At 48.2% G+C, this 27,442-nt stretch overlaps 6 protein-coding genes across 6 annotated transcripts; 1 reads left to right on the top strand and 5 right to left on the bottom strand.

The window, feature by feature from the left end:
- Positions 1–23: 23 nt before the first annotated feature.
- F4807DRAFT_216715 (arylsulfatase-like protein) lies at positions 24–2,663 on the bottom strand. Its single transcript, XM_047994003.1, has 4 exons — positions 2,525–2,663; positions 1,957–2,401; positions 1,748–1,905; positions 24–1,703 (listed from the first exon to the last, which is right to left on the bottom strand). Exons 2-4 carry the CDS (start codon positions 2,297–2,299, stop codon positions 402–404), a joined length of 1,803 nt encoding a protein of 600 aa, XP_047851362.1. The 5' UTR covers positions 2,300–2,401; positions 2,525–2,663; the 3' UTR covers positions 24–401.
- On the top strand, positions 2,575–5,237 carry F4807DRAFT_216701 (MFS general substrate transporter). The gene is made up of 11 exons (XM_047994002.1): positions 2,575–2,630; positions 2,695–3,093; positions 3,147–3,202; positions 3,254–3,444; positions 3,504–3,721; positions 3,783–3,956; positions 4,004–4,110; positions 4,167–4,286; positions 4,339–4,475; positions 4,524–4,703; positions 4,765–5,237. Exons 2-11 carry the CDS (start codon positions 2,914–2,916, stop codon positions 5,106–5,108), a joined length of 1,707 nt encoding a protein of 568 aa, XP_047851361.1. The 5' UTR covers positions 2,575–2,630; positions 2,695–2,913; the 3' UTR covers positions 5,109–5,237.
- On the bottom strand, positions 5,139–6,543 carry F4807DRAFT_216689 (hemolysin-III channel protein-like protein Izh2). Its single transcript, XM_047994001.1, has 6 exons — positions 6,288–6,543; positions 6,217–6,229; positions 6,052–6,146; positions 5,837–6,002; positions 5,390–5,786; positions 5,139–5,337 (listed from the first exon to the last, which is right to left on the bottom strand). The coding sequence occupies exons 1-6, from the start codon at positions 6,442–6,444 to the stop codon at positions 5,170–5,172; spliced, it is 996 nt and encodes a 331-aa protein (XP_047851360.1). The 5' UTR covers positions 6,445–6,543; the 3' UTR covers positions 5,139–5,169.
- A 695-nt stretch (positions 6,544–7,238) lies between these two features.
- F4807DRAFT_216670 (phospholipid-translocating P-type ATPase) lies at positions 7,239–12,275 on the bottom strand. Its single transcript, XM_047994000.1, has 2 exons — positions 8,045–12,275; positions 7,239–7,982 (listed from the first exon to the last, which is right to left on the bottom strand). Exons 1-2 carry the CDS (start codon positions 12,166–12,168, stop codon positions 7,433–7,435), a joined length of 4,674 nt encoding a protein of 1,557 aa, XP_047851359.1. The 5' UTR covers positions 12,169–12,275; the 3' UTR covers positions 7,239–7,432.
- Positions 12,276–16,145: 3,870 nt separating this feature from the next.
- Positions 16,146–18,436, bottom strand: F4807DRAFT_216649 (homeobox-domain-containing protein). Its single transcript, XM_047993998.1, has 3 exons — positions 17,910–18,436; positions 17,645–17,850; positions 16,146–17,592 (listed from the first exon to the last, which is right to left on the bottom strand). Exons 1-3 carry the CDS (start codon positions 18,275–18,277, stop codon positions 16,334–16,336), a joined length of 1,833 nt encoding a protein of 610 aa, XP_047851358.1. The 5' UTR covers positions 18,278–18,436; the 3' UTR covers positions 16,146–16,333.
- A 7,697-nt stretch (positions 18,437–26,133) lies between these two features.
- Positions 26,134–27,329, bottom strand: F4807DRAFT_463237 (uncharacterized protein; the record flags this gene model as incomplete). The annotated part of the gene is made up of 3 exons (XM_048001944.1): positions 26,134–26,579; positions 26,642–27,079; positions 27,251–27,329. 3 exons carry the CDS (start codon positions 27,327–27,329, stop codon positions 26,134–26,136), a joined length of 963 nt encoding a protein of 320 aa, XP_047851357.1.
- Between the last annotated feature and the right edge of the window lie 113 nt (positions 27,330–27,442).

The raw sequence follows: 27,442 nt of genomic DNA, 5'->3' as shown, positions 1-27,442 counted from the left end.
TGGGAGTCTAGGCCCTGTACCCACAGGAATATAATGTACTGTCTAGCTACCTGTACCTACTTCTAGTAACTTAACCTTCTAATCTACATCAATGATACTCATAACCTGCGTCTATTTCAACATAAACGCTGTCATATTCATGAGTTACCATCGGCTACCTGCAGTCTCGGATTTCTTGATTGGACGCTTCTCAAGCACGACTGCGTGCCGGCTCTTTGTAAGACGTTTCGACAGTAACAGCCTAGCTCCGCAAACCTTTCCAGGGGACATTGAAGGGAACGCCGGAATCACCTCACGCTTTGATACATTCTCTTGTACTTGGCTGGAAATTTATATTCAAAGATACCTATTACAAAGATCTGGCAACATTGATCATGTGGCTTTACCTGCCGGTAAACGACCTATGTCCATTCGTGCCATTTGGGGTCAAAGATGGGATCAAGGTTCTTGTGTGTAAACTGTGGTCCCTCGGCATCGAGTATGAACCCCATCTCGCACCTATCAAATTCGACTTTCCTCGACTTCTCTTCATATAAAGAATCAAAGCGCGGAAAGAGCGCATCCCGAAGACTCGCAACGTTACCGGCCGGGTGGAGGGCCTTCCATGGATGAATGCAAGTCTCCGCTCTACACGACTTCAAGACGAAGAGTAGAGAGTCCAACCTAGCGACGACCTTATCAAGGGAAGCCCCGGCAATCGTCTTTGGGGCCACCTCGTCTGGATGGAGAAGATTCACCATTTGCCCCGGATCGGTCGTCAAGTCGTGTAATTCGTGATCTCCGTTACACCACACCTGGTAGTGTAGGTCGTATGTTTTGCTGATGACGCGGAGAGCTTTGTAGGTATTATTTAGGTGTAGCCTTGGATAGGACTCGAGCACCTGGCCCTCGTTGGAAGCAAACCCCCAATGTTCCACCGTTATATGTTCGTGACGTGTTTCCTCAGCTCGTGATAAGCCGTCTTCCGTAAGTGGTATTGACAATCCGTCAAAGTCATCTCTCAAGTGAGCACCTGCTATATCTAATAAGGTAGGTGCTAGGTCGGTGTGCGTAGTTACGATATCACTAATTGATCCCTTAGGTATGTTCGGTCCTCTGACAATGAGCGGGATGTTGATATCCTCTTCAAAGCTGCATTGCTTCGCGGGTTGCATCCGATGCTGGCCGATATGATAACCGTTGTCTGTGGTATAAATGATATACGTATTATCCAAGATTTTGAGATAACCAAGGCGACTAATAATGGAGTCCACGATTTCATCAACACTCTGGAGGGTTCGAAGTCGCTGCACATAAAAGTGGTCATTATAATCAACTGTCTCCTGGCTCTGTTTAGGTAGCTTCCGGATCCAACTAGCACCCGATGGTTTGTCTGGATTAAAATTCGCTGTGCGTGGGACTTTGACTCCTTCGAAAAGCTTAGTATGCCTCTCCGCTGGCACAGGGGGTGAGAAATCGATATCTTCTAAGTCGCTATGATTACCGTCCTTGAACGCCGGAGACCACAGGTTCGCATGTGGAGAAACAGGAGCGACCCCAAGGAAGAACGGCTTTCCAGCTTCGTGGGCTTCATCCAACAACCCTAGCGCTTTCTCTGCCAGCACATCGACACTGTGTCGCCCTTCGAAACTCACTGGTGGGTCCTGGTTTCGTTGATACGTACTATTCAAATATGAATATGTGAACGGGTCAAGAAGGAAATCCTATCACGGTTAGCATCTGAATAACTTCATATGAACAAACTTACAGAAGAGGTCCAACCGGCAGCATACGGCGAGTCATAGTTATCAACAGAATGCGCGTTAAACAACTTTCCAGTATAGTACGTATTATAGCCAGACTCTTGTAACCAGACCGGGAGGTACTTTTTGTTAAGCCCCTGACTAACAAATTTCGGATAGCCTCCTAAAAATCTAGTAAGCAGCAGTGACCTATAATTTCAATCTAATCACATACCGTAAGGCGGAGTCACATTAGTAACATTTGTGTTATGAGCCGCTTTGCCAGTCCAGAGGGTCACACGGGAAGGACAGCAGAGAGCTGTCGTGCAGAAGTGTCTCTTGAAGAAAGTCCCATGGTCGATTAGATGTTTTTGTACAAACGGCATATAGTCAAGGGAGTTCATATGAAGGTCCTGATCGTCAGTGAGAATGAACACGATGTTGGGTCGAAGTCGTCCATGATTCGTCTCGCCATTTGCATGTGTGATCGGCTTCTGGTTTTCAGGACCAAATGCTGAACCATGGACAAAGCATGGGTATAATGATGTTATGAAAACAGCATAACGTAAAATCCACATGGTAGTAGTTGAAGCGACCGTCTGAGTCCTGTGTCCTAATCCTGGGAAAGGGTACTTAACCCTTATATCGAGCCCGAGTTCGCTTCAGTGAGAAGGTTATGTCTTAGACGATCATCATCTCAGTTATAGGCCCCATTAAGAAGTATGGAGGGCTTGGCCATATAGCTATCTCCTCATACACAATAGCTGAAGAGATGACGTGAGGGGGGAAAGCTAGCTACTTACTTAGGTAATTATGGCAAGGACACCCCCTTTCAAGGTCAAGAACGCGACTTTTATCAACAATAGATAAAATTCATGTATATCGGGATAGTAGTAATTCGGCTTCGATGTATGTTGGTCCCTGATGGCCCCTCATTTCATCTTCTAACATTGATGAGTTATTTGCGGCGCAGTCTCCTGAAGTCACCAGTATTTCTGCCGAGTCTTACCCCGCATTATCGATGGCGACATAGCTGCTGATACGTTGCAGTAATGATGTGTAAGTATCAATGGTGGTGGGCATACCTATCATCCTACTTGAGTAATCAGTGTAGGAGAGGTTACCGTTGAACATTCAAAACGATTCTAGCCCAGATACCTGGGTTAAACGGTCTATATTGACCATCCCAACCATGGCGACTGTCGTCCCGTTAGAGGTATCTGAGAAACTGACTCTAGCTGATGATGCTGAACTTGGTCCCAATGAAGAAAGAACCGCTGATGCGATTCCTCCGCTGGGGACGTTGGAAACACATAAGCGATTCTGGTTTCAAAAGACAAAGCAGCACAGCTTGACCGATATTGCGACACAGGTGCAATCAGACTCGATATCAAACAACTTCGAGGTAAAGCTAATAATCAGTAGCCCAGCGTCTATGATAACCCCGACATTGCATCTCAATATGAACCCCGCGAGGACTGGTAAAGTTAGCCTCTGAAGAAAGTAGCCGATTATCTGCTAATAAATTGTAGGGAAAACCTTCATAGGTTCGATCCAAGAGCACGATGGACTTGGGCGGAAGAGAACAAGGTTGTAAGGAAGATCGATTGGCGTATCATGGCTTGGACGTCTATCATGTTCGCTGCTATGGAGCTAGATAGAGCTAACCTTGCTCAATCTCTTACGGACAATTTCCTAGAAGATATGCGCATGACTACTAACGGTATGTGTATCAGTTATGTGAACCTTGAAGTATTGTCTAGTATGCTAATATCATCAAAGACTATAATCTCGGGAACACGGTCTACGCTTTATGTTTCCTGGCTGGAGAGTTCCCAGCCCAGTTATTAGCAAAATGGCTTGGACCCGATCGCTGGATCCCTTCTCAGATCGTTCTTTTCTCTGCAGTCTCCGCATCTCAGTTCGCACTCAACGGCCGTACCACTTTCCTCGTCTGTCGTGCGTTGCTGGCATTTCTTCAAGGGGGCTTTATCCCAGAGGTACGCCAGACCCAGTCCTAGACATCCATTATGCGCTTGAGTCTAAATATTCTCCGGCCAGTGCGTGCTCTACCTTTCGTACTTCTACAAACACCACGAATTGACAATTCGCTTGGGATTCTTCTGGGCTGGTATGTTCGTCGCTGATATAATCGCGGCGATTGTCGCATATGGGATTCTTCATATGCGTGGAGTTGAGGGTCGCTCGGGTTGGCGCTGGCTTTTTCTAATAGAGGTAAGAATTGCCGATATCGAATGACGACGCCGACTCAATTATCAAAGGGACTCATTACCGGGACTATCGGGCTCCTGTCCTTCATTATGATGCCTCCGGGCCCAACAGAAACAGCAAGTTGGTCTCGTGGAAAGGACGGCTGGTTTACCGAACGGTATGACACCACTACCCCTATTCAGTCAATGTCCAGTAGTTGTTGACAGATATTAGCGAGGAGATAATTATGGTGAACAGGATCATAAGGGATGATCCGAGCAAAGGAACGATGCACAACCGACAACCCATCACCCCTAAGCTGCTGTGGAAGAGTTTGACTGATATTGATCTCTGGTGATTACCTGTCTCCACCCCTGAACCGTGAAAGTTACTAACATCAACCAAGGCCCCTATATGTCATCGGGTTAACGTTTAACATCCCAACTTTCTCACCGCAACAGTACCTCAGCCTATCCTTACGAGGCCTAGGTTTCGACACTTTCCAAACCAATCTTTTATCAATCCCGTACTTGGTTCTAAAAAGTGAGGAATCCTTTCCATTCGTCGGAGATCAGCTAACACGTGCCTCAGTCATCAACATGATCGCTCTAGCCACCCTCGCAGAGTACACGGGACAACTTGCTGCATGCGCATCGATCTTCCAGTTCTGGTGCCTGCCATTCCTGATATACTTGCGAGTCGTAGACACGACGAAAGCATCGAAATGGTTGACATGGGGGATGATCTCATTGCTCATAGCGGCCCCACTCGGTGAGTGAATGCATAACATGTTAAGTGAAAAGGGGTAAACATATCAGCTGACAAAGAAAAGGTCACCCGGTCCAGGTCGGCTGGATCTCTCGTAATTCGAACACCGTCAGGTCACGGGCTGTAGGTGCCGCACTTTACAACATGTTCCTACAAGCAGGGGTGATAATTTCGTCCAACATCTATCGCTCCGACGACGCTCCCCTGTATAGGAGAGGGAATAGCATCCTTCTCGGAATCCTAGGGTTAAATCTGCTTCTCTATGCAATGGCGAAGGCGTATTACGTATGGCGGAACTGTGAGAGAGATCGGAAGTGGGATGCTATGACTTCCGAGGAGAAGCTAGTCTATCTTGCCGATCACCAAGATGCTGGGAACAAGAGACTGGACTTCAGACTGGCCTCATAGTCTAGTGATAATCACATAAGAGAACTGGAGGTGATCAACAGGGCTTCAAGTTCATGAGTATTCAAGGATATATGCGCTCCGTACACGCTATGGCATATTGGTGGTGAAAGTCGAAGGCTTGTAACATGGCCTTCGTATAAGCAAGGGCGGCAAAGACCACCATGATATGCATCACTTGATGGCTAGCGCCAAATAAATCAAACACCCGAGGATACCATCTTTCCGGGAACTAAAAATCTGTTAGCAATCGGCCGTTATCATCCGTGAAGTATGAGATGAACCTTCATAGCGTATGCTACCACACCCGTACCATTACACAAAGCAGTAACTCCTATCCAAGCCAATCCAACCCGGTGGCTCTGCTCCTCGAACCCGTACTTCAGGATTCCTATCAAGTTAGGAGCGATGACTGAGCAGAACCCAAATGCAGCGAAGAGAACAGCTCGTACATGTCCGAGATGAGGCCCGCCGATCGAAGGATGGAATGTGGCAAGCGAACACGCCCCAGCAAGGACGGTGTTCAGAGTCCAGTAAGCCACCTGGCCACTCGAATCACAGGGTAAGCTATAGTAAATGAGAGGTACGTTGGCTCCCCACATCAGTAATAGGATACCCTGATAGTCGAGCTTAACGCCGAACTCGTACACAGCTTCACTATGGCACATGAAGGTATGGAAGCTAGACTTTGTCAGGTACTGTATACTTCGAAGGTCACCTGTTAAACTCACAGGGTCGAAAAGGTGAAACAGATGCCGACGCCTAAGAAGTATACGCTACAGACCACGATATCGGCTGTAGTTGCAAGTTTATATCGCGGCGGTACCTCGGTTCTAAAAACATATAACGGTAAAGCTAGGAAGAGAAGCGCTCCGATAATATGCGAGAAGATGTTGACTGTCCTCTGTTAGTGAAGCGCCCCCTTCTAACGAGACCTTAATCTAACCTGTCTCATTATGGATGTATGACCAGCTGTGAAGGCATGACCATAGCGAAGCACATTCAGGTCGATAGCCAGTCCGTAAATGCTCGCTCCCACGTCTGATTAACACTACATATAAGCACAGTATCTTTTGTAGTTCGTTTCCATGTACCTATATGTGTTGCTTACTGCTTCCAGGGGGCTTCGCGAATAAGTCAACGAGCCATATCCAGTTATCAACATCCACAATGAACACTTACGTAGATTTTCCCAGTCGACTAACCGTATGACCTGTCTGTCATGTAGCCTGTCCACTGTGGGCTGCTGCAGCACGTCATGACGCCGCGCTTTCGATCTCCTCGTCCCAAGACTTTTCGTGACAAGGGCTTGAGAACTCGAGCCCCGCCGTAAAGTCATATCCCGTCCTTCGCGTTATTTGATATCTTTTGTTTCGCATAATTGTAGCCCTGTTCGGGGAATTATAACGTCGCAATAAAGTCCATCGATAATGAAAAGATTGAAAAGTGAAGGTGTATTTACTAGTAGCTGCATGTTAATAACGCGATGCAACGCTCGACAAAACCCCTGTCATCAGTGAAACGGCCATCTCATCTCTCCGCTCGGAATACGTGATAGGGTCCACGAGCTTAACTGGGGAAAGATGCGCTCTGACCTGCTGAGCATTGAGGGACCCGCAACGCCATTTACATTTGACGACAAGAAAAGCCGCGTGCTCATATTGTCACTCCCAATAATCATCAATATCTATTTAAATCAGGGCTCTAGACACGTCGCTGATAGGAGAGTGCAATTTAAATCCATGAAGTATAGCGTATACCTGATCAAAGCTGATATCAACCGGCCCGTACCACAACTTAGTTCTAACCATCATAAGACCTATCCTGTCCCATAATACACCCCCAAGTATTAGCTTCACCAAATACCCATCCAACTACGTCACTTCGTTGCTATAATATATTTCACGTTATCCAACCGTCCAACAGTCTACCCACCGTAACAAGAAATACGATATTCATAAGTCACGTCTGAAACCACGACTAGGTAAGTATCAAGTTAAGCCGTAAAATTCGATACATGCAACCTACTCTATATTGCGTCAGGGGTATCTATAATTCTCTAAGCCTAAACCAAGATGAAGAAAGAAAAAAAAAAGATTTCCACCTTCGCTTGCTCGTCTGCTTTGCCGTTCCGAACCAAGGAACCTTGGCTTTGCAAACCATATGCTAGGTATATGTATGCTTCGTAATGCTAGAAAAGGCGTTCGTCTCCCATAAAACGCCGGGTCATCCGTTCCAAAATACCAACTTTACCTATACGGGCCGGCAAACGAGACGTCATCTCGTTAACCAAATAAACATAACCATCCATCCGTCATCTCATTCTATCATGCCGTCTGTATTCGTAACCCCTTATGTATCATCCGTCCCCGCGCGCCCGCCCCAGCGGGCCCATGACCCCGCTGCGTTGAATTTGGTGGTATATACATTTCCTGGAACGTGTTCCTCCCTGATCCTTCGCTAAGGACAGGACTTAGAGATCGTTGCAGCTCTAGTTCATCTTCGGTATCTCCCTGCTCGGTTCCTCTCGAAGGAGGGGCTGCACGTCCCTCCTCGGCGGCATGCTCCTTGAGGACCTCCTTGACGCCACCCTCGCGCTCAATCTCCTGCCATAGGTGCTGGTCCCGTGGGAAGTATATCCGCTGTAGAGCTGTGAGACCTAGCTCGAGCGTGACTACAGCTGCGATCGTCGCCCCTGCGGCAGCCCACCAGCCTAGCTTGTTCCCGAATTCGTGGACGAAAGAACCGCGTACGACGTACTGTCCAAACCTAAGCGGGTAGATGGCCCCTATAAAAAGGTTCCAGATAAACCAGCCTATGATAGAGATAGCAAAGCCGCCGAACGTAATCGCTGTCTTGTGATGGCATTCCAATATTCTAATAACATCTAGTCAGACAAGGGTCCGAAATCAAAAGGGGTAAATCGGGTGCCAACTTACAAGATCTTGACGTTGATCAGTATCACGGCAACCGTAAATGCCAATTGTCCAAGTGGGAAGAGCGAGTTATTTTCGGTGAAAAGGATATCCTTGAAGAAACCCCAGACCATCATGAAGATGATGACAGTGTCAACCGCGCCGGACAACATCCAGCTTAGATACTTCTTGAAATTGAATGCCTCACTTCGTTGACCGAACGAGTAGAGCTCAGGGACGGCGAGCAAGGTTTCCGCCTTAAGGTCCTTCTCGAAAATTCCGAGCAGGATTACGGGTAGTGAAGTGAAGAGCGCGTTAAACACCGTCAAGCTCCACGACTCGTAAATAGACGTGCCAGTGTAGCCGTTGAAGTGCTGGTACTGAGCCTGGATGATGTAGAAGACTAGTTCCTTCCAAAATGTTGCGAGAATGTATTTCGCAGTCCGTAGATACATCCAGCGGCCGTGGACAAGGAGAAGTCGTTGGAGAAATCTAAACTGGGCGATCGAATAATCAGCAACACGGGCAGCCTGAAGACCTTCACGGCCAGAAATGCCTATGCCAACATGTGATGCTTGGATCATAGCAATATCGTTTGATCCATCGCCGATAGCCAGAGTTAATGAGGACGGGACAGTCTCGCGAATAGCCTGTACTAAGCCTGCCTTTTGAGACGGGGATGCTCGGCAACAGATGACCGAATCCATGCGGACGGCAAGATCGTAAAACATTATCTTCAAAGAATCATCCTTTTCGAGCACACCTAAAGTATGGCCGTCGACAACGAGGACGGAATGAGCTATCATGCCACGGCCAACATCAATCAGGGTGGAGGTGATCTTCTCTTGCAAATCATCCGTGGTGGCGTCGAGGATGTAGAGTTCGGAGAACGGCTTGGCCAACTTCGCAGAGTGCGCGATATTGATCGCAGTCTCACGTTTATCGCCAGTAAGCATCCACACTTTGATATTCGCCCTTCGAAGCTTTTCGATCGTTTCAGGAACTCCTTGTTGAAGTTTGTCTTCGATGGCAGAAGCGCCAGCAAGATCAAAGTCTCTCTCGATTAGTTCCGCCGCCTCTTCAATGCGACTTTGCCTATCAACCAGGCTCGTGGTGGCGGCTCGATAGACCTCCTTCCATTGCTCATACTCCCCGTCGCTTATGTAGCGATAAGCGAAAAGCAGAGTCCTCAAGCCTTCCGAAGCAAATTCGCCGATATGTTGGAAACATCGCTCAAAGATAGCACCATCGTCCGCGGCCATATATTCGTCCACTATTCCGTCATAAACCTCCGTACTACCAGCAAGCAGCGTCGGTGAGAGAACGATAGACTGTCGCGGCGTATTGTAATCGTCGTCATATCCTGCAGCTTCGTCCATATCCAACGTCTCGCGCCTTGTCAACCAAGTGTCAATGTCCTCCGAAACTGAGCGACGACTCGTCTCGGTAGACTTACGCCGGCTACCCTTTCGGAACATGCTATTGCGTCTGCTTATGCTATTTCTAGGGCTATACGTGCCACTTAACCGGCTCATGGCTCGCTCGGCTTCCACGCTCTTCCTTTTACTGGCTCTCCGTACCACGTCGGATGCCTTCTGTTTAGCAAGGAGCGCATTTCTGAGACGAGCAATCATGACATTATCAGCACCTTTGCAGAATACGCAAATTCTACCATCCGGCATACGTATAAGGATCGACATTCGCTTCCGCTTGCTGCTAAATTCGATAACGTCTAGCACTTCGTACGTCTCCGTAACAAGCTCACCTTTCCGGTCTTGGAACTGAAGCCTGATAGAATTCGTTGGACGGTCAATCAGAAGATAGCCTAAATCTTGGGCGGCCTGTACCAGCGCCAGTTCGTCTGGCGATGCAGCTTGAAAAGCAATCTCGCCATTCTCTTTGACCTCCGGTAGACATGTGTGGCACAAGGCCACGCAGAGGAGAAATTGACGGGCCTTCCTCGAAAACACAGTATCGGGATTCTGGCTGATATAACCCAGCAAGGCTTCCGTCTTTGGTATAGGTAGAGAATGCCCTAGTCGGGTTCTTGGTATCCGAGAAGAGGTAGACTGTTGCTGGCTGTTGATCAAGGGCGTCTCGATAGGCTCGTCCCTATCAGGGACAACGTTTGTGTCCGTTGAGCCGTCAATTTGTCCACCTAGGCCTTTCGTATTTCTTCTAGATATCCGAGCCTTGCTTTCCAGGCGATCACGCTCAATATCCATATCATGCAACCACGCCATCCCTGCGACGCTGAGCTTCCTGAAACGCATCTTGTTCTCTGTCAAAGTGCCAGTTTTATCAGAGAAAATGTAGTTGACTTGACCTAGATTTTCTAGGATGGTGGTAGTATTGGCAACCATGGGCGTGTCGGTTTCGGGGTCATACATCTCGACGTCATCTAGCAGGAAAAACTGCCCGACTTTAATAATCTCAAGACTCACGTACAAGGATAGTGGTATCAATGTATTGAAGGCGATGATGAACCCAAACCAAATATGCGCGAAAGGCACACCAGCATCCTTCAGGTAGGGAGCGTTTTTCTCATAAGCATTCCTCCAGATATAGTACCCACCCATACATCCAACTGTGAGAGTGAGCACGACCAAAACAAGGAGAATGACGATGCGGTTAAGCAAGCCCTGGATTTTGGGAGCTTTGGCGCGGACGTTTCTATTAGCGTTCATGCGGATCTTGCATTCTTCGCCTGTATTGATGACCAGGCCAATTAGCTCATCGGTATTTCGCAGAATCGAACCTCGGTATACAACGTCGCTCGTGGTTAGTGGCCGGGTCTCGCCATCGAGAGTTGCACGACCTTCAAAGTTGTAAAGATCGACGTTGGGGTCCTCGCATACGATCTCTGCTCGGCAACGCCTTAAATTCTCGATAGTATCGCAGCGCTCAGCTAGCAATGAGCAGGCTTGCTTGCTCTTGAGATTTGTTTCGCCATCGAGTGCCATAGTCTCGATATATGCCACTCCATTGTGACCAGTTGCATGAAGAATGATGATGTCCGCCGGCACACTATGGTCTCTTTGCAATCGAATGATATCACCAACCCTAAGATCTTGCCATTGGATTGCAGACCATATCGGGTCATCTTGGCGCCCACCGACATCTTGCAGCTCCGTCATCCCCTCTTCCTCCTCGGGTTCTTTACCACCTAGTTTCTTTCCGAAGAAACCTTTCCGGCTTTTCTTACAGTTCTTTTCGACTGTTCTCTCCGGATCAAGAACCCAGGCGGGAGCTAGGTTCTCCGTCTTATCCAAGACATACCTCCTATAATCATCGAATCCCTCTTTCGCCATGCTAATAGAGACGAATATGAGTAGAGGTATAAGAGTAGTGAACGAACCCGTCGTACTCAGACCTGGAATTAGCTGCAGGACGGCAATAATTAGGAAGTAGAAGTTGGCTAGCTTGCTAAACTGGAAGTAGAGTTGCTTTGGTAGGAATGACCATTTAGTATAGCGACTAGAGCGTATGAAGTTTGAGATATAGTGCCCGCCGCTCCTTTCATCAATCAACGGCACCGAGCGGACGGCGCCCGCGCTAATAGGTATATGCCGACCATCACGGCTCGGCGGTAGAGGCTTCTGACGCAGGAGCCCTTCGATAATCCATTTCTGATATAATTCGTTGAAGCGTTGTTCAAACCTGGCTCCTGGCCCCAGCGCTCGTTTCCGTTGCTTGTTGACCCATGCACGATAATTGTCTAGCCGGAAAGGAGTATCACGATCAGCGTCGTCGATATCCTGACCCATCTTGCCCTTATCAGATAGGCCCCGCGACTTTCCTCCTTCCATATTTGTATCGAGATCGTATTCTACATGCCGTTCCTCTCGATTATCGGTTGATTTCGACGACGAAGTTTGAGCTTCGAAAGGGTAGTTAGAGCCCACTCGCGGGTCGGCGCTGTCACGGATTGCGGAGTCTATTCCGCGCGGTTCTTCGTAGGGAACATCGTTAGAAAATCGTACGCGTTGCGCCGAGTTGCGAGTGTTCGTTCGCCTAGGCCGCCAGCTACTGTGATATTGTCGCTCTTCACTATTTTCTACGTCCGCAGTTCTAAAATTGGAATTTAAAGGAGAGTAGAGCTGCCGCGACGTTTCAGCCCGCTCGGGATTGTCATTGTAGTTCGACATGATCCCAGGCGGGAAGTCTCATGCGCTTGAAGTCTCGGTTCCAGGCTCCGCCAAGACCAGGCGGCAATAATTCAGGTGATGTTTAACAGCGGGGGTGCCGCCGAGAATAGAGCCAAGCGATGCCTACGACTTGGAATCGTGGACTCATCGGCAGGTTATGATTGGGCGGCTATATACAAAGGACTCGACCCGTTGACCTTTTTTGTCGCAAACTCTTAGATATAGGCAAATTCGAAGCCTGAAAACGTGGGTGAGATTGCACGTTGCAGATGTTGCAGATAAAGCGAAGCAGTGCAGTAGGGTCGCTTGACAAGAAAACCGGACACAGGTAGCATAGAAGTAAAGAATACGAAGTAGCCTAATAGGTACTTCATCACTACAACGCAGCAAGACCGCGATACGCTTGAGACGGGGGAGAAGGGAGGGGGGAGGAAGTGGTGTATTAGCCAAAGAGAAAAAGGAATACAAGGGAAAACAAAGCGAGATGTGTCATCATCCGTTCATGGTCAACATCGAATATGATTGATCGATGGGATTATGATTAATACCGACCAGCACTTGCAGTCGTTCGACGGCCGAGAGCATAGCCGCAAAGTCTAACGACGCCAGCAACGCCTTTACTCCAAGGTCTCGAGGGCTGGAGGGGGTTACCACCCTGCCACCACCAACTCGGCCACATCCTTCGGGTCTTAGACTCTTAGCACTCAGGTACGTAGCCTAGTAGCCCAGTTTCCCGCAGATCCGTGTCGCCCAACAAGGAAGCAGGATCTACGCATGAACGTGAGAAAAGAATCAAACCTTTCAACCCAACTGACCGATGTCTACGGTTCTCTTCCATGCGCCCCTTTCGGTCGAGGATGAGTTGACGATCACTTTGAGTTGAATGTCCTCCACCTTTTCGTTTCTTTTCGTCGTTAGACGATTCAACTGCGGGCGAACAGTTGATTGCAAAATAGTTGTAAAATTAGAACTAGCCAAGTCCTAAGCGGGGGCTAGAGAATTTAGTCCATCAAAAATCTGGGGCCCGCAAGAGCAAGCCACAAAACCCGAATCGATGGGTCCTTTTAGTCGCTAATCTATTCCCGTTATGGATCGAAAGGCTCGTCTCATCCTTGTAAGAAAATAAATACTGGGGACATTCTGACACTCCACAGCGTATAAGTCAATATTTACTAAGCACTTGACTTGACAGAACTAATATTGGCATAATAGCCAGCTTTTAACAATAACAACATTATTATTATCTCTAATGTCGACATGAAATAATTGCCGAATTACTCTGTCAATTCGAACTACATATTGGCTCGTCAACAGGTACCTACGCAAATAAGCTGGAAGCATTATTGTACAATTGTCATACCCAAAGCGTACGTCAGATGCTGCGCCACCCCCAACGCCAAATGTTTATAAGACACGATTTGTCGATGACGAATATGGCGATCCCCAAGTTCCCCAAATCCCCAAACTCCGACGATAGTCATTGCATACTAGCAACACACATTTCCAAGATCTCATATGAAGCCGCACAATTTATCTAGTACAACAACACGTGAGGCATGATCATCATGGGCAGCTTTGCTTACACCTCGTATCACTTGCGCGCTATGTCTACAGACTTATTTAGCGTGAGAAGTCTATCGAACATGCAAGGGACGTCTATTCGGTTACAAATGCCGATACCCATGCAAGAGCTTGCCATGTCGATAGTAAGCTAGGAAGTTGAGAGTAAAAAATGCCTTCAATAATCACAAGAGACTCACTTGGTTGAAATATTGAGGAAGTGAGAATGTGAATCATATCTTAGGTATCAAGCTATCTCATGACTTTATCCAGTAACGTGAGCCGGTCAAGCTAGGACTGCTGGGGTTCTATTTCGAGACCAACACGCATTTCAAGCAGCCTATACTACAAAAATGATATCATAGCCTAGGACGTGTAAGAGCTTTGCCAGCTTGACACTTGCGGCACAGTGATCCATCGCTCTCAACTATGCTACTTGACAGCTTAGGTATTACCAAGGCTATCTAGCGGTCTAGCAGATTACCTAAATATGAAGTAGACACATCGTGAAAGGCCATATAGTATATCTTCATATATATTAATTTACCTATAGAAGATATAAAATGTTGTCGTATTGTGAGATTAGAGCCCCAACTACAACATATATATGTAGTAGGTATGTAGTACAGGTAGGCAAATACTGGCTACCTCCTTGTAGACAAGATCGCCTCTATGTCCTGACTAGCAGCACTTTAGTCTAGCTCTGCGGGACCCCTATTTTCTAACAGCCCCAAAGTTGAGGTTATACATGGAACAAACGTTACTGTCTAAGGTGCACCTATTACACGAATCAACGGCAAGGTTACATACGATACGAAACAGACCTATCCATGCCACTTACACCAAACCCAATCTAGCCGTTAGGCAGTCCGTTACTCAGCCAGCCACGGGAGACAGTCGGCAATCTGTGCCGCAGGCTGCGCAGGGAGCTAGATAATGTCACCTGATATCGAATGTCGCAAACTAGGAAGTTCCATATTAGTCCTGCTTAAACCAATACCGAGAAGAATATGATATTTACCTGGGTATAGGCATATATCCCTTGTGCTGTAGTCATCCCGCCATTTTAAACAGCTTAGAGGAAAGTAGGGGTCTCGAGTCGAGCTGTCACACGAAAAAAAGATTCACAACAACACAGCCTTGTGCTATGTCTTGGGTGTATTTTTAGCCTCAGTGTTACCTGTGATCTCATATAGTAACGGTAATCTAGACCTAACCGCAGCATATCCAGGTTGTTGACGCTGGTATTAAGGCACGGTGAAGACTCTCTTGAAATTCTCTAGGCACCTAGTTAGCAAAGGTGGCCCAGAATATCCTCGAGTTGTATACTGGCAGTCTAAATGTTATGATGCAGTTAAGTTGATACAAACGTACAGGATTTCAACTAGGCTCCATGTTATACTGCCTCAAGGGCGATGGCAATCGTATGAACACTAGCCGTTTTTCAGGGCTCCTTCGGGTTTAAGACCTGTAAGACACTCACTTATCTGGTGACGATGTCAATTTTGCGACAAATATTTGCCTCATGACTCAACTTCCACTATCGATCTGAACTTTCTGAACTTCTTTAGTTTGCTACCAAGAAAAACTCAAGACCAAACGTTTGATATAGGTCAGAAGACTTGGGCGTCAAAGGCACAGAAAAGCAATCACCTTAATACATTTCAATTCGCATATATGTTTCTATATTCCAATGTATTATAATCCTCGCCGTAAAGTCGTGACAAGGAAAAGACAGCAAACAGGGGAATCTCTTCTTCATCTTCATCGAGCTACAAGGGCTAGTCAAGTAATCCACCTTGACATAGCGCAGTTTAACACTGGATAGCGTCAGGGCTTTCGCCGCAGATTTCACGCTATCAAATACTGGTTATACCGCCTACCCAGGCTTTTTTCACCCTCGACAGTCCGTTCCCGAGGTATCAATGATCATTACTCTCGCAATTGGTACATGCCAACCGCCCAACAAATCCAGCAGACCAGCTCTGACCGCTGATCTCCGGCAGACGTTGTTTAAAAATTACTATCCGCAAACCCAAGCCTCCTGGGCTTCTTCCATGTTCATCTGTTTTTGTTCGCCCCGCAGCCAGGAAAGACATCGCTTAGTTTCGTAAAGTGTGAAATGTGGAAAAGATAAAGATAAGAACAAGCTGTAATATTTCAAACCAGATTGCAAACGAATTGGATTAGGACCCGTATTCCCGATATTAGCGCAAATGGCCTTGGCCATTTGGAAGATGGATGATTTCCCCCGAGGCGGAAAAAAAGGTAGCGATGTGATAAAGTAGAAAGTACGATAGCTGTGCCAGACATGCACAATCGGATGCCGAAGCAGAATGTCGTCATGCTGAGCTTTGTGGCCGATGAAATCGATGAAATGGGACAAGAAACAAATCAAGTCTCGTATGCCGAAGAGCAAACCGGGTAGAAGGGAGTTTTTCGAGAAAAAGGAAGTCCACACAAAAGCGACAAGAGGTATAAGGTCCCGTAACGCCACAAGTAGGAGAACAAGACTAAACCGACCGTAGCGACTATTATGCACGCATTAAATAGCGCTCCGGCCACCGAAAGGATCCGAAAACGCGCAACCAGAAATAAGTCGAAATCATTGGTGATGCTGAATACTCTCGGGGGATAAGCTCGACGGGTCGACAGTGTCAAACTGAACCAGCTGGTTCATGTCTAGATCGGCCTGGTTGGCTTCCATAAACCCGGGAGAGTGTGGGTGCATCGGAAGGTTGATAGTGTGTTTCGAGTACATCTCGTTCAGGCCGTGTCCGTCGTCAGAAATAGCAGATTCGCCCATACCATACATGTCAGTAGAAGCTGGCCGCTGAAGCATAGAAAGAGGGGGCGATTGTTCAACGATGGCCGGGTCACCGTGGCCCGTGTAGGACAACGGGGACACAGATTGCGGGATCTGGGGCAGCGGCGAAAGGAATGCTCCGCTGTAAGGAGTGTTAAAGCTCGAAGCTGGTAGAGGCGTGTTCTCGGGGCCTTGGGAGAAAAAGTTCGGGCTAGAATACTCCGACGGGGCTGTGGTAGCAGCAGATAGCGGGTACTGCCTGAGATCCATGCCGTACGTAGCCTGAGTGTCGATACGCAGGTTAGGCCCAACGTTGTTAAGGCCGTTGGGTTGCTGCGGGACAGGCGCGTAGATGTTAGGGCTGTGCGGCTGGCCTTGGTTGTCACCCGGATGCTGGATGTAGAACGACGGCATCGGGTTTTGGAACATGGAGAAGTCGACGGCCGTAGGTACCGATCTGCTGCGCTGGCGCTTGTGGCCAGGGGCACGCATACCGGCATGCATCGGGTTGATTCCCCACTGGGACTCCTGGTACATGCCGACATGCGGTGGTCCGAAGTTGGGCTGCGAAGCAGGGCGGTTAGTTGGCGACACGGGAGCAGAAACAGACAACGCGTGGCTCATGTCGAAAGGATTCGGGTTGTGTCGGTTTGTGAAGGACTCAAGAGATGCGAGCTTGGCAAGCTGGCCGCTGAGAACCTTGGGGTTACCACCAAGATGGTGGACAAGGCAATGCGTGGCTTGCTGGTCCTCGGTGAAGTCATTGCACTGGAAAAAGCCGTTCGAGTTTGGCGACGAATCCATAAAGAAATTAGGAGGTCGGTTCAACTCGATGACAATTCCACCAAGCTTGGTCGCGTCGCCCTCGGGATTCTCGAGGTAGATGTTCTTGATCGCGTTGAAGTTGTACTCGATCTTATATCCCGCCTGATCGTTGTTGATGTAGTAGGTCATGGTACACTTCTCAGGAGAGTAGAAGATGATTAGATCCATCGTGTTCTGACCAACACGCGTCCACTTTCCAATGCTCAGAGATCGGCAAGTCAGATGGTGTATCACTAGAATTGTAAGCTTCCCGAAGTCATCCCAAGAAGTCAAGGTGATACTTACGGACTTTCCCCTGTCCACCCTGCTCGCCTCCCAACATCATCGATCCGTAAGGTAGCAGCCCGGTACGTCCCATGTAAGGACCGCCAAGGCCCTTACCAGATTCCATGGCCTGCATGGCCAGGTATGCTCGCATAGACTCGGGGATCGAGTCGATGTCCTCACCAGTTTCCAGACTCTTCTTAGCCAGAAGCTTAATCTTGGCGCGTCTATCGCGTGCTGATGTTAGTCACGAGATCTCGCAGAGAAACAATCGGATTGAACATACCGGTTCTGGAACCAGATCTGAACAGACCTTTCGGTCATGTTGATCTCCTCCGCTATCCTCTCCCGAACGTTGGCGGTCGGGGTAGGGTTCTTGTTGAATTCCATCTCCAGAGTCGTCAATTGATCCTGGGTCGCGCGCTGTCGCTTCTGGTTCTTCTGCTGCTGGGTAAGCGTGCTCTTGCGCGGCGGACGTCTCGAGTTGGCGCTGGACTGAGTGGTCGACTGGGCCGAAGACGGCGAGGGGGACATGCTGTTCTTGGTGTCGACCGAGGTGGCAGGTGTTGATGTGGCCTCTGGCGTAGAATGGGTCTGGGCCGCGATAGTTGGAGCCGCGGAACCGGGCTGTTCCATCTTGATGGGAGTCTCCATTGTCCGCTCCAGAGGTGTAAATGAATGTAGACGTTAATATAAAGTTCTAATAAGTTCGGTGCGATCGACCTCGATGCCGTGAGTTTAGACGCGATATCGATAGGCTGTCCTGACCGCGCCCGAATATCGAAGGTATTATTCCAATAAGGATATCTCGAAGATGTAAAAGTTGATAATGTTTATCAAGGAGCGTCGTCCCGAAGCGGTTAAGCTATGCGCGCGGTCGGGATAATGATACGTTGTCGTCGATACAAGATACTACTACTAGTAGGTATGTTGGTAACAGGCGACTACGGTCTGGTGTTGAGATACTGAGAGTTAGTTAAGCCTAAGGAATGAAATGGACCCGGAAGGAGTGACGGTGTCCGTAATGGCTATGAATATGAAAAGAGAGTGTGGGGTCGAAGAAAAAAGGAAATAACGAATATGGGGGGAGAAAGGGTAGAAGAATTGTCGATAAACGACGACAGTGACGATACCAGGAAAGAAGATGAAGATGGAGAGAAGGACAGCCGAAAAAAAAAGGGAGGAGGGGGAAAAAGGAGGAAGGTCAAGCACAAAAGAGTAAGGGCGACGGCCCTGCAGCGACTGCTCAGGTACTAGGCTCAGGTACCAGACTCAGGTACCGGAAGCTACCAAAAGTAACCCAATGTAGCAGCCCGCAGTAGTCCGTACCGGTGGTACCTAGGGTACCTAGAATACCTACTTTGGTAAGAGCGACTTGCCTAAGAGCACCAGCGACGGGGATTAGCCTGGCTTGGAGAGCGGCCTAAGTGGGCAGTTAGCACGCATCAGCGTTAATAGATGGGGCGACATTGGGGCCGTTACATGCCGTTGCCTATAAATACGGTCTTAATACTGTGCGGCAGAGCATAGAGATGCAAAATACGGTTTCGCGGGGGGGCGCGTTAAGGTTCCAAAGATGTAAGACTAGGGCAATTGATTGGCCAGCTTTGTTTCTGATACTGAACTGATTGATACTTCTACGGACGCTTATGTAGTAGACGTGACCGCCTGCCCAGCCCGACCAGATACAGTGGAATGTACCTGAGCTAGCGCATTTATGCATTTAAATACTTACGCATTTACGGGTCAACTATAAGGTGGATGTTGTGGAGATATTTTACCCCTGAAGAACCAATCGTGCAATTGTATGGAGCCTTCCAAGGTTTTCTAACCAAACCCACTTCTTTTTTTCTCTATCTTCCACGCACGCACACATACACCCGTCCCATATTCGTAACGAAACACACACCGTCTTTTTCTTTACCTACACGCACTACACGCATTAGAATAAATGCTTCTCAACTTCTTCATCGTCCGATACAGGTCATCACGGTGGGTTGTCCAACAACTTCAGACGAGGTGGCCATGATGTCTTCGACACATAATCGCGTCGGATCCATCCTGGTGTTGCCTTCCAGTGCCCCTTTGGTGCGAGGACATGTGTTTTATCTTATCCGCAAAGAAACACCTGGGTGCTAAAGAGCCTAAAGCAGATCATCAGACGGGCCTTGAGCGGATGGGCCTTGAGCGAATGCGCTAAATGTCGAATGGACCTAGGTAGATGATGAAAAAGGACCTGAGAGCTCAGCAAGTCGGTTGTGGGACCATACCCCTGACGATGACTTCAGCCGTACTACTATGGTTCAGAATATCCAATGCCGAACACCACAATACCGAGTCAAGCTGTCAAGTCCAGTACTACTATTATTGTCTAGGTATTTTCTTGCTATTATCTCAGGCTGCGAATAATTACTAGTGTCTACTTGGGTACACAATAGGTGGTTATAAGTAGGTATGTTTGCCCCGGTCTTCAAAATTCCAGGGTACCATTCTATTGGTGCCTGCGTCTTCTTTTAGGATGGAAGGATTGTGCACATCCTTGACAGTGCGAATATCCATCCGGCTATTCCAGTCTACTATGTAAAGGGTGTGCTGGGCATGTAAAGGACAGAAAATGCTCACTGGCAAACCACAATAGGTGTGGCGCCGGCTAAAAAGGCTTGTGCAATCCTTGCTGACGCGCGCTGCCGTCGCCAGCATCGGTCGCCATGATGAATGTGCTTTTTAAACACACGCAGGCATACCGTCAACTTATGAAGCGGCATATCGAATCGTTCCCAGCCGTTCGTTGGGTCGACCGTCTTCGCCTTCTTCAAATCTGGACCTAGTCGGCTAGAAAACCCACACTAGTGAAAGCGCGCCGCGGTCTCCATCTACGGGACCGTAGTTCCGGCCGGACTTTGGGTGGCCCGGTTGGCGGCGTCGAATGTCGACAGCGCGTGGATACATGCAATAGACAGACTCGTCGATCTGCCACTATCCTCGTGGAGGTATGCCCAGCTGATCCGAGTCGACGGATACCTATCCTAACATAGGACGGAATTGATACGACCCTTCCCCGAGCCGTTAGACTATCATTGAGGAACTTTCGTCTCCAAAGCATTGGCATCTCAATCGTTCTACTTACTAGGTAGTCTAAGATCCAACCCTTTCGAAAGTTCTTCTCGTTTCCCTGGGTATCTAAGTAGGTAAGTGATGACAAGCAATCAGCAGATAAAACACTCCATCTTCGGGTTATTTCAGGCTTCGTGAACGATTGTAATTACTATTCTTTAATTATGTTAAAGCGCTGGAGAAAGTTTTGTTTTACTAGACTCGAAACAAACGCATGATGTTATGTAAATGCCTGGCTAGTCTCTGGAACCTGGAACTCTCGATGGCGATCCGTCCTGAGGGTGGTGGGGGTTGTTTGACAGCGTGCTTCTCAGGGCCAATGAAATCCCTGCCCCGATATTGTCCCACCCTTCTAGGACCGACAAGACTGCCGACGCAAGAAAAGGGGGGTCGAGAGCCAAGAGGCCGTTTTTTTCTCTCTCGTCGCTAGATTTAACACCTAACATTGAGCTGACCGATACAAACAGACAACAATACTCGCACATGACGGGGCCATATGAGGCTTTTAAGCCATTTAACTCCTTAACCACGTATTTTCGTTGATAAATTCGTCTAGGAATACAGCTATCTACCTACGCAGTACGTGCCTACACTATGTATAAACATACGGGCGAGAATACTAGTAGCGAAGTTCCCCTAAGATTCGACCGCTGATAAACGATCCTGAGGCCCTGGTAGGATCTACCTTTTCAGCAGCTAGTCATATTATCCCTGCATGTTTTTCCGCAACAGTTAAGACATTTACGCGGTTGACCGCGTTCGAACCAGGTCATAACTCTCTTAGGAACCAATGACTCTGCCACGGAATGATCCATGCCCTTCCCCGCCAGCCTCGTTAGGATGTAGGTAGGGAAGATAAGACCTAACAACACGGCTGATGATCCAAGATGGTGGATGGCAATCCTTTTTTTTCCTTCCCCTTCTTCGATCCCGTTTCGGTGGGGATCACGATGAGTCGAGAATTTAAAACTGTGTGGGTATCTGTACCTGCATTGGCGAGCCAGTAGTACGGCTGAACTGCATGACCGCCCGCAATGTTCCTGCATTAGTATGCGCAGTATGCGGTCAGCTTCGTGTACCGTTACTCGTCTACGCGCACTGTGCCACACATCCTTAGCGTTGCCCGTCCGTCCCGCCGCTCACGGTTCTACATACATACGTAGGTGGTGGAGAGGTTGCGCATGCGCAGATAGTCGAGCCGTGAGGATTTAGTCTTTAGAGCCTTTTTGATCGTCCGCTCGCACTTGTAGCGGCTTCGCCACTTCGGTCGCCGACTCAAAGCTGTAGTCCGTTGGGTAGCCAAGTAGCCGAAGGATGAACCCCGATAAAAAGCGCTTACCGTAGCTTTACACTTTCATCCTCGCTTCCCACGTTTGCGGATAATAACAACCATCAACTGCTTTCGCAATGCTTCCACTTATAGACGCGCTTTACACTAAACCATGAACCACATAGCCGGTATTCGAATGCGATCCGTTTCGAGCATGGCTACTAGTAACCCTACTACCGAAGAGTTCCAGCCGAGCGTCCCTCGCGTTCTGACTAGCAAGAATCTGGACCGTTTAGGACCGTTCGGATCCGCCAAGTATATTTTAGGCGACTTGAGACAGATACGTATGGCCGAAAATGGCGGTACATGCCGGCTTTTGACTTTCAAAGGATTCATACATAGTAGAGCTACGAAATGTACGTACGCAAGTAGTATGTGCGTCTAAGCCCCATCACAAAACAGCAGCCCTGGAGCCCTTCTTGACAACTCACCTGGGCGACGTTGTTACCAATCAGACCACTACGCAGCGTGTTGATATGACACGACTACACGACAGGCCATATCAAGCAACCCGGATTTTCTTCTACAGAGGTGAGAATTGGACGGCGGAAATCCAGCCAATCCGTCATGGCTCGCCACCTACCGGTACTACCTAGCACAGTGCCTCTTAAATGCTCACCTAAGCTCACAATCGCCGCTTACCCCTTGCAGGTTACATGGCTCTACGTACCCAGGTACTAGACGCTAGTGTTTCCGAGCCCTGCCCCTTGAAAGGCGTCACGCGTCGCCATACCCACCCTGCATGGGGCTCGATTGAGCGACTCCAGAGAGTCCGCGGGAAACATGTCACTAGTCTCAGCCTCCAACAAGACAGGAAGGGTGGAAGGGCAAGGGAAAAAATTCTTCTGTGCCTGAAGGATCATCGGATGAGGTCGCTCTAGCATTAAAACTCGCCCGAGCACACACCAACGGTACCCGTTCTGCGGGAACCATTTCGTCTGATCTTTCCTTGTCCTTCGTGGGCTCGGGAAGCCCGCCGAGACAAGCTCGATCTGCTGTTGAGAAGAGTCTTCCACAATCCTTCCACGCCGAAAATCGAAAATCCAGTCCGTAAGCCGCATAAAGGGGAAAAAGAGGTTAGTAAGTTGTGTTCCATTTTTGTCTTGCCGATCATGCACCGTGCGCGCGGCGTCCCTCGAGTTAACCGTACTCCCAATTCGCCCACTCGGCCGCTTTCGACGTTTAGTTCCTCTTGGAAGAGACTTTTTTTCGATTAGCATCGTTCTGGTGCTCCCTTTGCTACCTGACCTACACCCATGTACCTACGTAAGTGTACAAGGTAGTACACGTACATATGTACTACTATCGGCGAATCTGTTACGAATCTTTGGCTATTCGGCATCGATAGAAGCTAAACTACATACTAGCATACCTCCGCGAGTATGGGGATCCTAAAACGTCCAGGCATTTGATACACACCTAGGTAAGCGCATAGCTGACCTAAACGAGGTAGTCATACTACTACGTAGGTATGTATATGTCCTAACGTCTCATCATAAGCCAAGCCTTTGACGGCCAAATAGACACATCTAGAGATCGTATTACAGATCACATTGAAGATCACCGGCAGCATACTATGGACGAACCAGGCCATTCGTGTATTAGCGTGCTTACTTAAAGCTCAACTCTCGTTTCTTATGAGGTAGCAGTCGTATTCAAATAGCAAGGATTCCCCAACGCATAGGTCTCGAAGGAAGCAGCGCAAAAATTGATCACACCCAGGAAGATTGTACTACAACATTACGGTGCCGGCGAACCGACCTAGAGAAAGGTAAACAATGAAGCAAACAGAATGAGTCAATATACAAGATGCCAAATACACTCCAACAAGCGCTCGAACTACCTAGTAATTAACATGCTCTCGGGCCTCTTCAAGCCTCTTTCAATGCGTATCCTTCCGGTAGGATTCATAAGGCTTCACAATACAGGTAGCAAGGTACTTAGGCTACTTAGGTATAAGTACCTGCCCTACTAGGTATTCAGCAAACGGCAAGGCGTTCAAAAACTCCGGCGATTTTTATGCGTCGACCCGTAGGGACGAACACCCACGCCCCTAGATATGCATGAAGCGATGCCAATTCATCCAATGGTTGCACACTCTGCTTCACTCCTTCCCGTGTAGGTGCATGACAGGTCGACGTGACAGATTGCAAAAGGGCTGCGCTCTTCTCACGATACGATCCAGCACGGACTTGTACAAATGTATTGTCGCATTGCAGCTACGAGCCGACAAGCGGGATGTCTAGCCCCTATAACACGCACGTTTTCTGCAAGCCTCAACGCGAAATTAAACTTATATAAATCGAGTTGATATTTGACAGGCGCAGAGTTAGAAAAAAAAAATCGGCATATGTACTATCGGCTCCCAACATCAATATTTTCATTTTCCGTCACCTCCTTGGATGACGCATAGATATTCTAGAAGATCAACTCGGTGATTTTTCAAAGCCCAGGAAGCGAGGAAGAACTGTTCTGCGATCCCAGCTTCGGGGGGCCTCAGCGCCGGATGCATACAGCACGCAACGTCCCCGCTTAGGTTGCTCTATTAAGAGATATCCGTGTCATGGACAGTCTCTCAGGTGGGAAACCCCGCCAGGTCCCTCGTCATGCGCCCTAACTGACGGTAGGTACATATATCGCAGTATGTGTGGTTTAGGGTTACGAGATCGTTGCTCCGAGCGATGCCTCACGATCTTCTCTTATCTGCGACGTTACCTTCAACCAGCATTGAAACGAAGACGATTCGAAACGTGCCCACTTTAGAACCTCTCTTACAGCTTATTTATATGTAGGTATATCTAGCACTGGTATATAGCAAGGATATGACACTGCGACGCTATTGATATGCATTCAGCATTGTTCCGATCTCGACACTTGGTGCGCATGGTAAACCCTTGGCCATCGCATGTTGATGTCACTCGCTTACAGGCAACTGGAGCTTCTGGAAAGACGCATCAATGTTTACTTTCAAGGGGCCGCTCTGACGAATGAGTCGCGACGAGTCCAGTGCGTTTGCTTATAATAGTTCATAGGGCGCATATCGTCCTCGAAAAGGGGGTTTTGCTTTCTTGGCAACCTCGTCAACCCTAGTCCCGCCTCAAGTTCTCGAACGTATTGGCCATCACCCAACGAACTATGTATAGAACAGTTTGCTCCCAAGCGGTAAATAGTGTATGTTAGAGCGCCACCTTAGATCTAGCCGCTCGCTCGAAGCAAGGGGATCGATCAGTCGGCGCCGAGTACCGACAAAATGTCCTATCTGCCTATCTGATGGCTGAGTTGCCTCACACGACCCAAGTCGATTGTCTCGGACGTGAAACCACAAGTGGGTAACGTTGGTAAGCTAAACAACGGGCGATCTCGTTGCCGATCCGGCAATCTGTTCACCGTGAGGCTCTGCTGTCATCGTGAGAGCTTGCTCCCTTGTCTGATACCGAATAGATGGAGACGCTGGAGCCCAGCTATCCTAGTCGTCTATTTCAGTCGCGCCATAGCAAAGAAAGCGGGCATATTACCACAAGAGTAAGCCGCAGGAGAATCGTACCATCCGATCTTCTTGCTCCAGAATAGGTGTCTCAGCTATTTTAGATTTCTACCTGGAGAGAACTCGACTAGAATTGGATATGAAGAGGAAATTTCGCATGATTGTTGCCCAATGCTTATAGCACACGACAACCATATAATATATAGGAGAATGACGAAAGTTGACTAGACCCTACGTCCTAGGTAAGGTGATCTCACCATATTCGTGTCTAGACTAATGCCATTTATTCGGGTTCAAATCATCGGCAAGAATTCAAAGATGTGGGCCGAATAGGGGCAAATGAAAGAGTCCACCGAGGTTGATGTAGCTATGAACAGACGATAGTATCTCGTATAGTTGGAATTCTCTCATAGAAAATCCTAATCTTGGTCGAAGATTATCAATCGCGTTGGGAATCTTATGCTAGAGCATGTCATCTAATGAGCTTATAGACAGTCGCAACCGAATTTTGCGGATTTGCCTTTTCCTTCCACATAAACCGACAAATTTTTCGCGTAGTGGCCATGACTGTCCGAACGTCGTTCAAAGCTCTTTCATCACCTCAGCTACCGCATTTGCAGCTACCTTCTTCCGTTGCTCTTCTGGTAAACCGGCACTTGTGTCACGCACGGCTTGGAGCTTAACCATCATGCGTTCTATCTTCCTAATCTCCTCATCGTCGAGATCCTCTCCCTCATTAGGGTTGATCCCCGTACTCGGCTCACCGTTGAGAAAATCCTCGTCATTTTCTTGACCGGCATTCCATATCGCTTGTCTTAACCCGGCGAAGTCCTCGCGGTCGAAGCCGAAGTCTAGGCTTTCCGGATCAAGATCAGGCCCATCCTTGTCTTTGCCGTTAGCTTTGGAATCTTTCCCGATACCTAATTCCTCTTCGAAGTCCTCGAAATCAGACCCGAGATCTCCTGCCGACGTCTGTGACCAGTCATTTGACTCTAGTGCTTCAAGAGCCCGAGGGATGCCGGTTTTCTCTATACTTCGGGTGAGTGGCTACTTCATAAAGTGAAAGCTAGAGTTGGTAGCTAAGACATACCACCGAATTCGTTACGCTCTTGGATGGTCCGATTCCTCACCTGAACGAACTCTAGCCCCAAATCTGAGCAGCAATCCTCCCATTCGTTGACATCATCGATTTCTCCCACGCCTAGACATAGACTTACTCCATCCCAAGACCATCCGCCAAGTCCTTCCTTGACAACCTTGCCGACGTTTTGGATGAGCTCACGCGCGGTCTTGGCCTCATCTGATTGTGATTGAGTGGGAAGGGAAAAGACTATGACGAGGCCACCGAGGACTTCGAGGACCTCCTTGGCTTCAGGAGACAGAAACGAGTCTGCCCATTCTGATGGTGACGAGATGAGATCCAGCCATATGGGGACCTCTGCTGTGTAGTATGCTGTCTTTAAGGAGAGATTATGTGAAGAACCAGCTAATGTTGTCGATGTTTGCTCTGGGTGAGTGCCGGTGAGATCTAGTTACAGGTTAGTTTTTATGATAATATGTAGATATGTACCTAGATATGTGTATAGGCATGTTGTAGATGTGATATTAAATATGTGTTCACATGTGTTGCGTACGATTTATGTAATAAGGAGCTATAGAGGGGTAAAGGGAGGCTAGATTTATGAATCTTGAGAATTACCCTTGATGACTCTAGTTAGGTGTTGGGTCGAATCTGCCAATGAAACGGCTAATATCCGACGAGGATTCGAAATATCCATATCGCCTACGATGTGACGTGATCTGATATAAAGAATTTGATGGAAGAAGGTAGCGGTTGAAAGAGGAAGAATGAGGCCGGATGATGGTAACGAACCCCGCCATCCCACCATCC

Source organism: Annulohypoxylon truncatum (assembly GCF_022578515.1).
Source record: "Annulohypoxylon truncatum strain CBS 140777 unplaced genomic scaffold F4807scaffold_31, whole genome shotgun sequence".
In the NCBI taxonomy this organism is placed as follows: Eukaryota; Fungi; Ascomycota; class Sordariomycetes; order Xylariales; family Hypoxylaceae; genus Annulohypoxylon; species Annulohypoxylon truncatum.
This window is presented reverse-complemented; position numbering and strand designations above follow the sequence as displayed.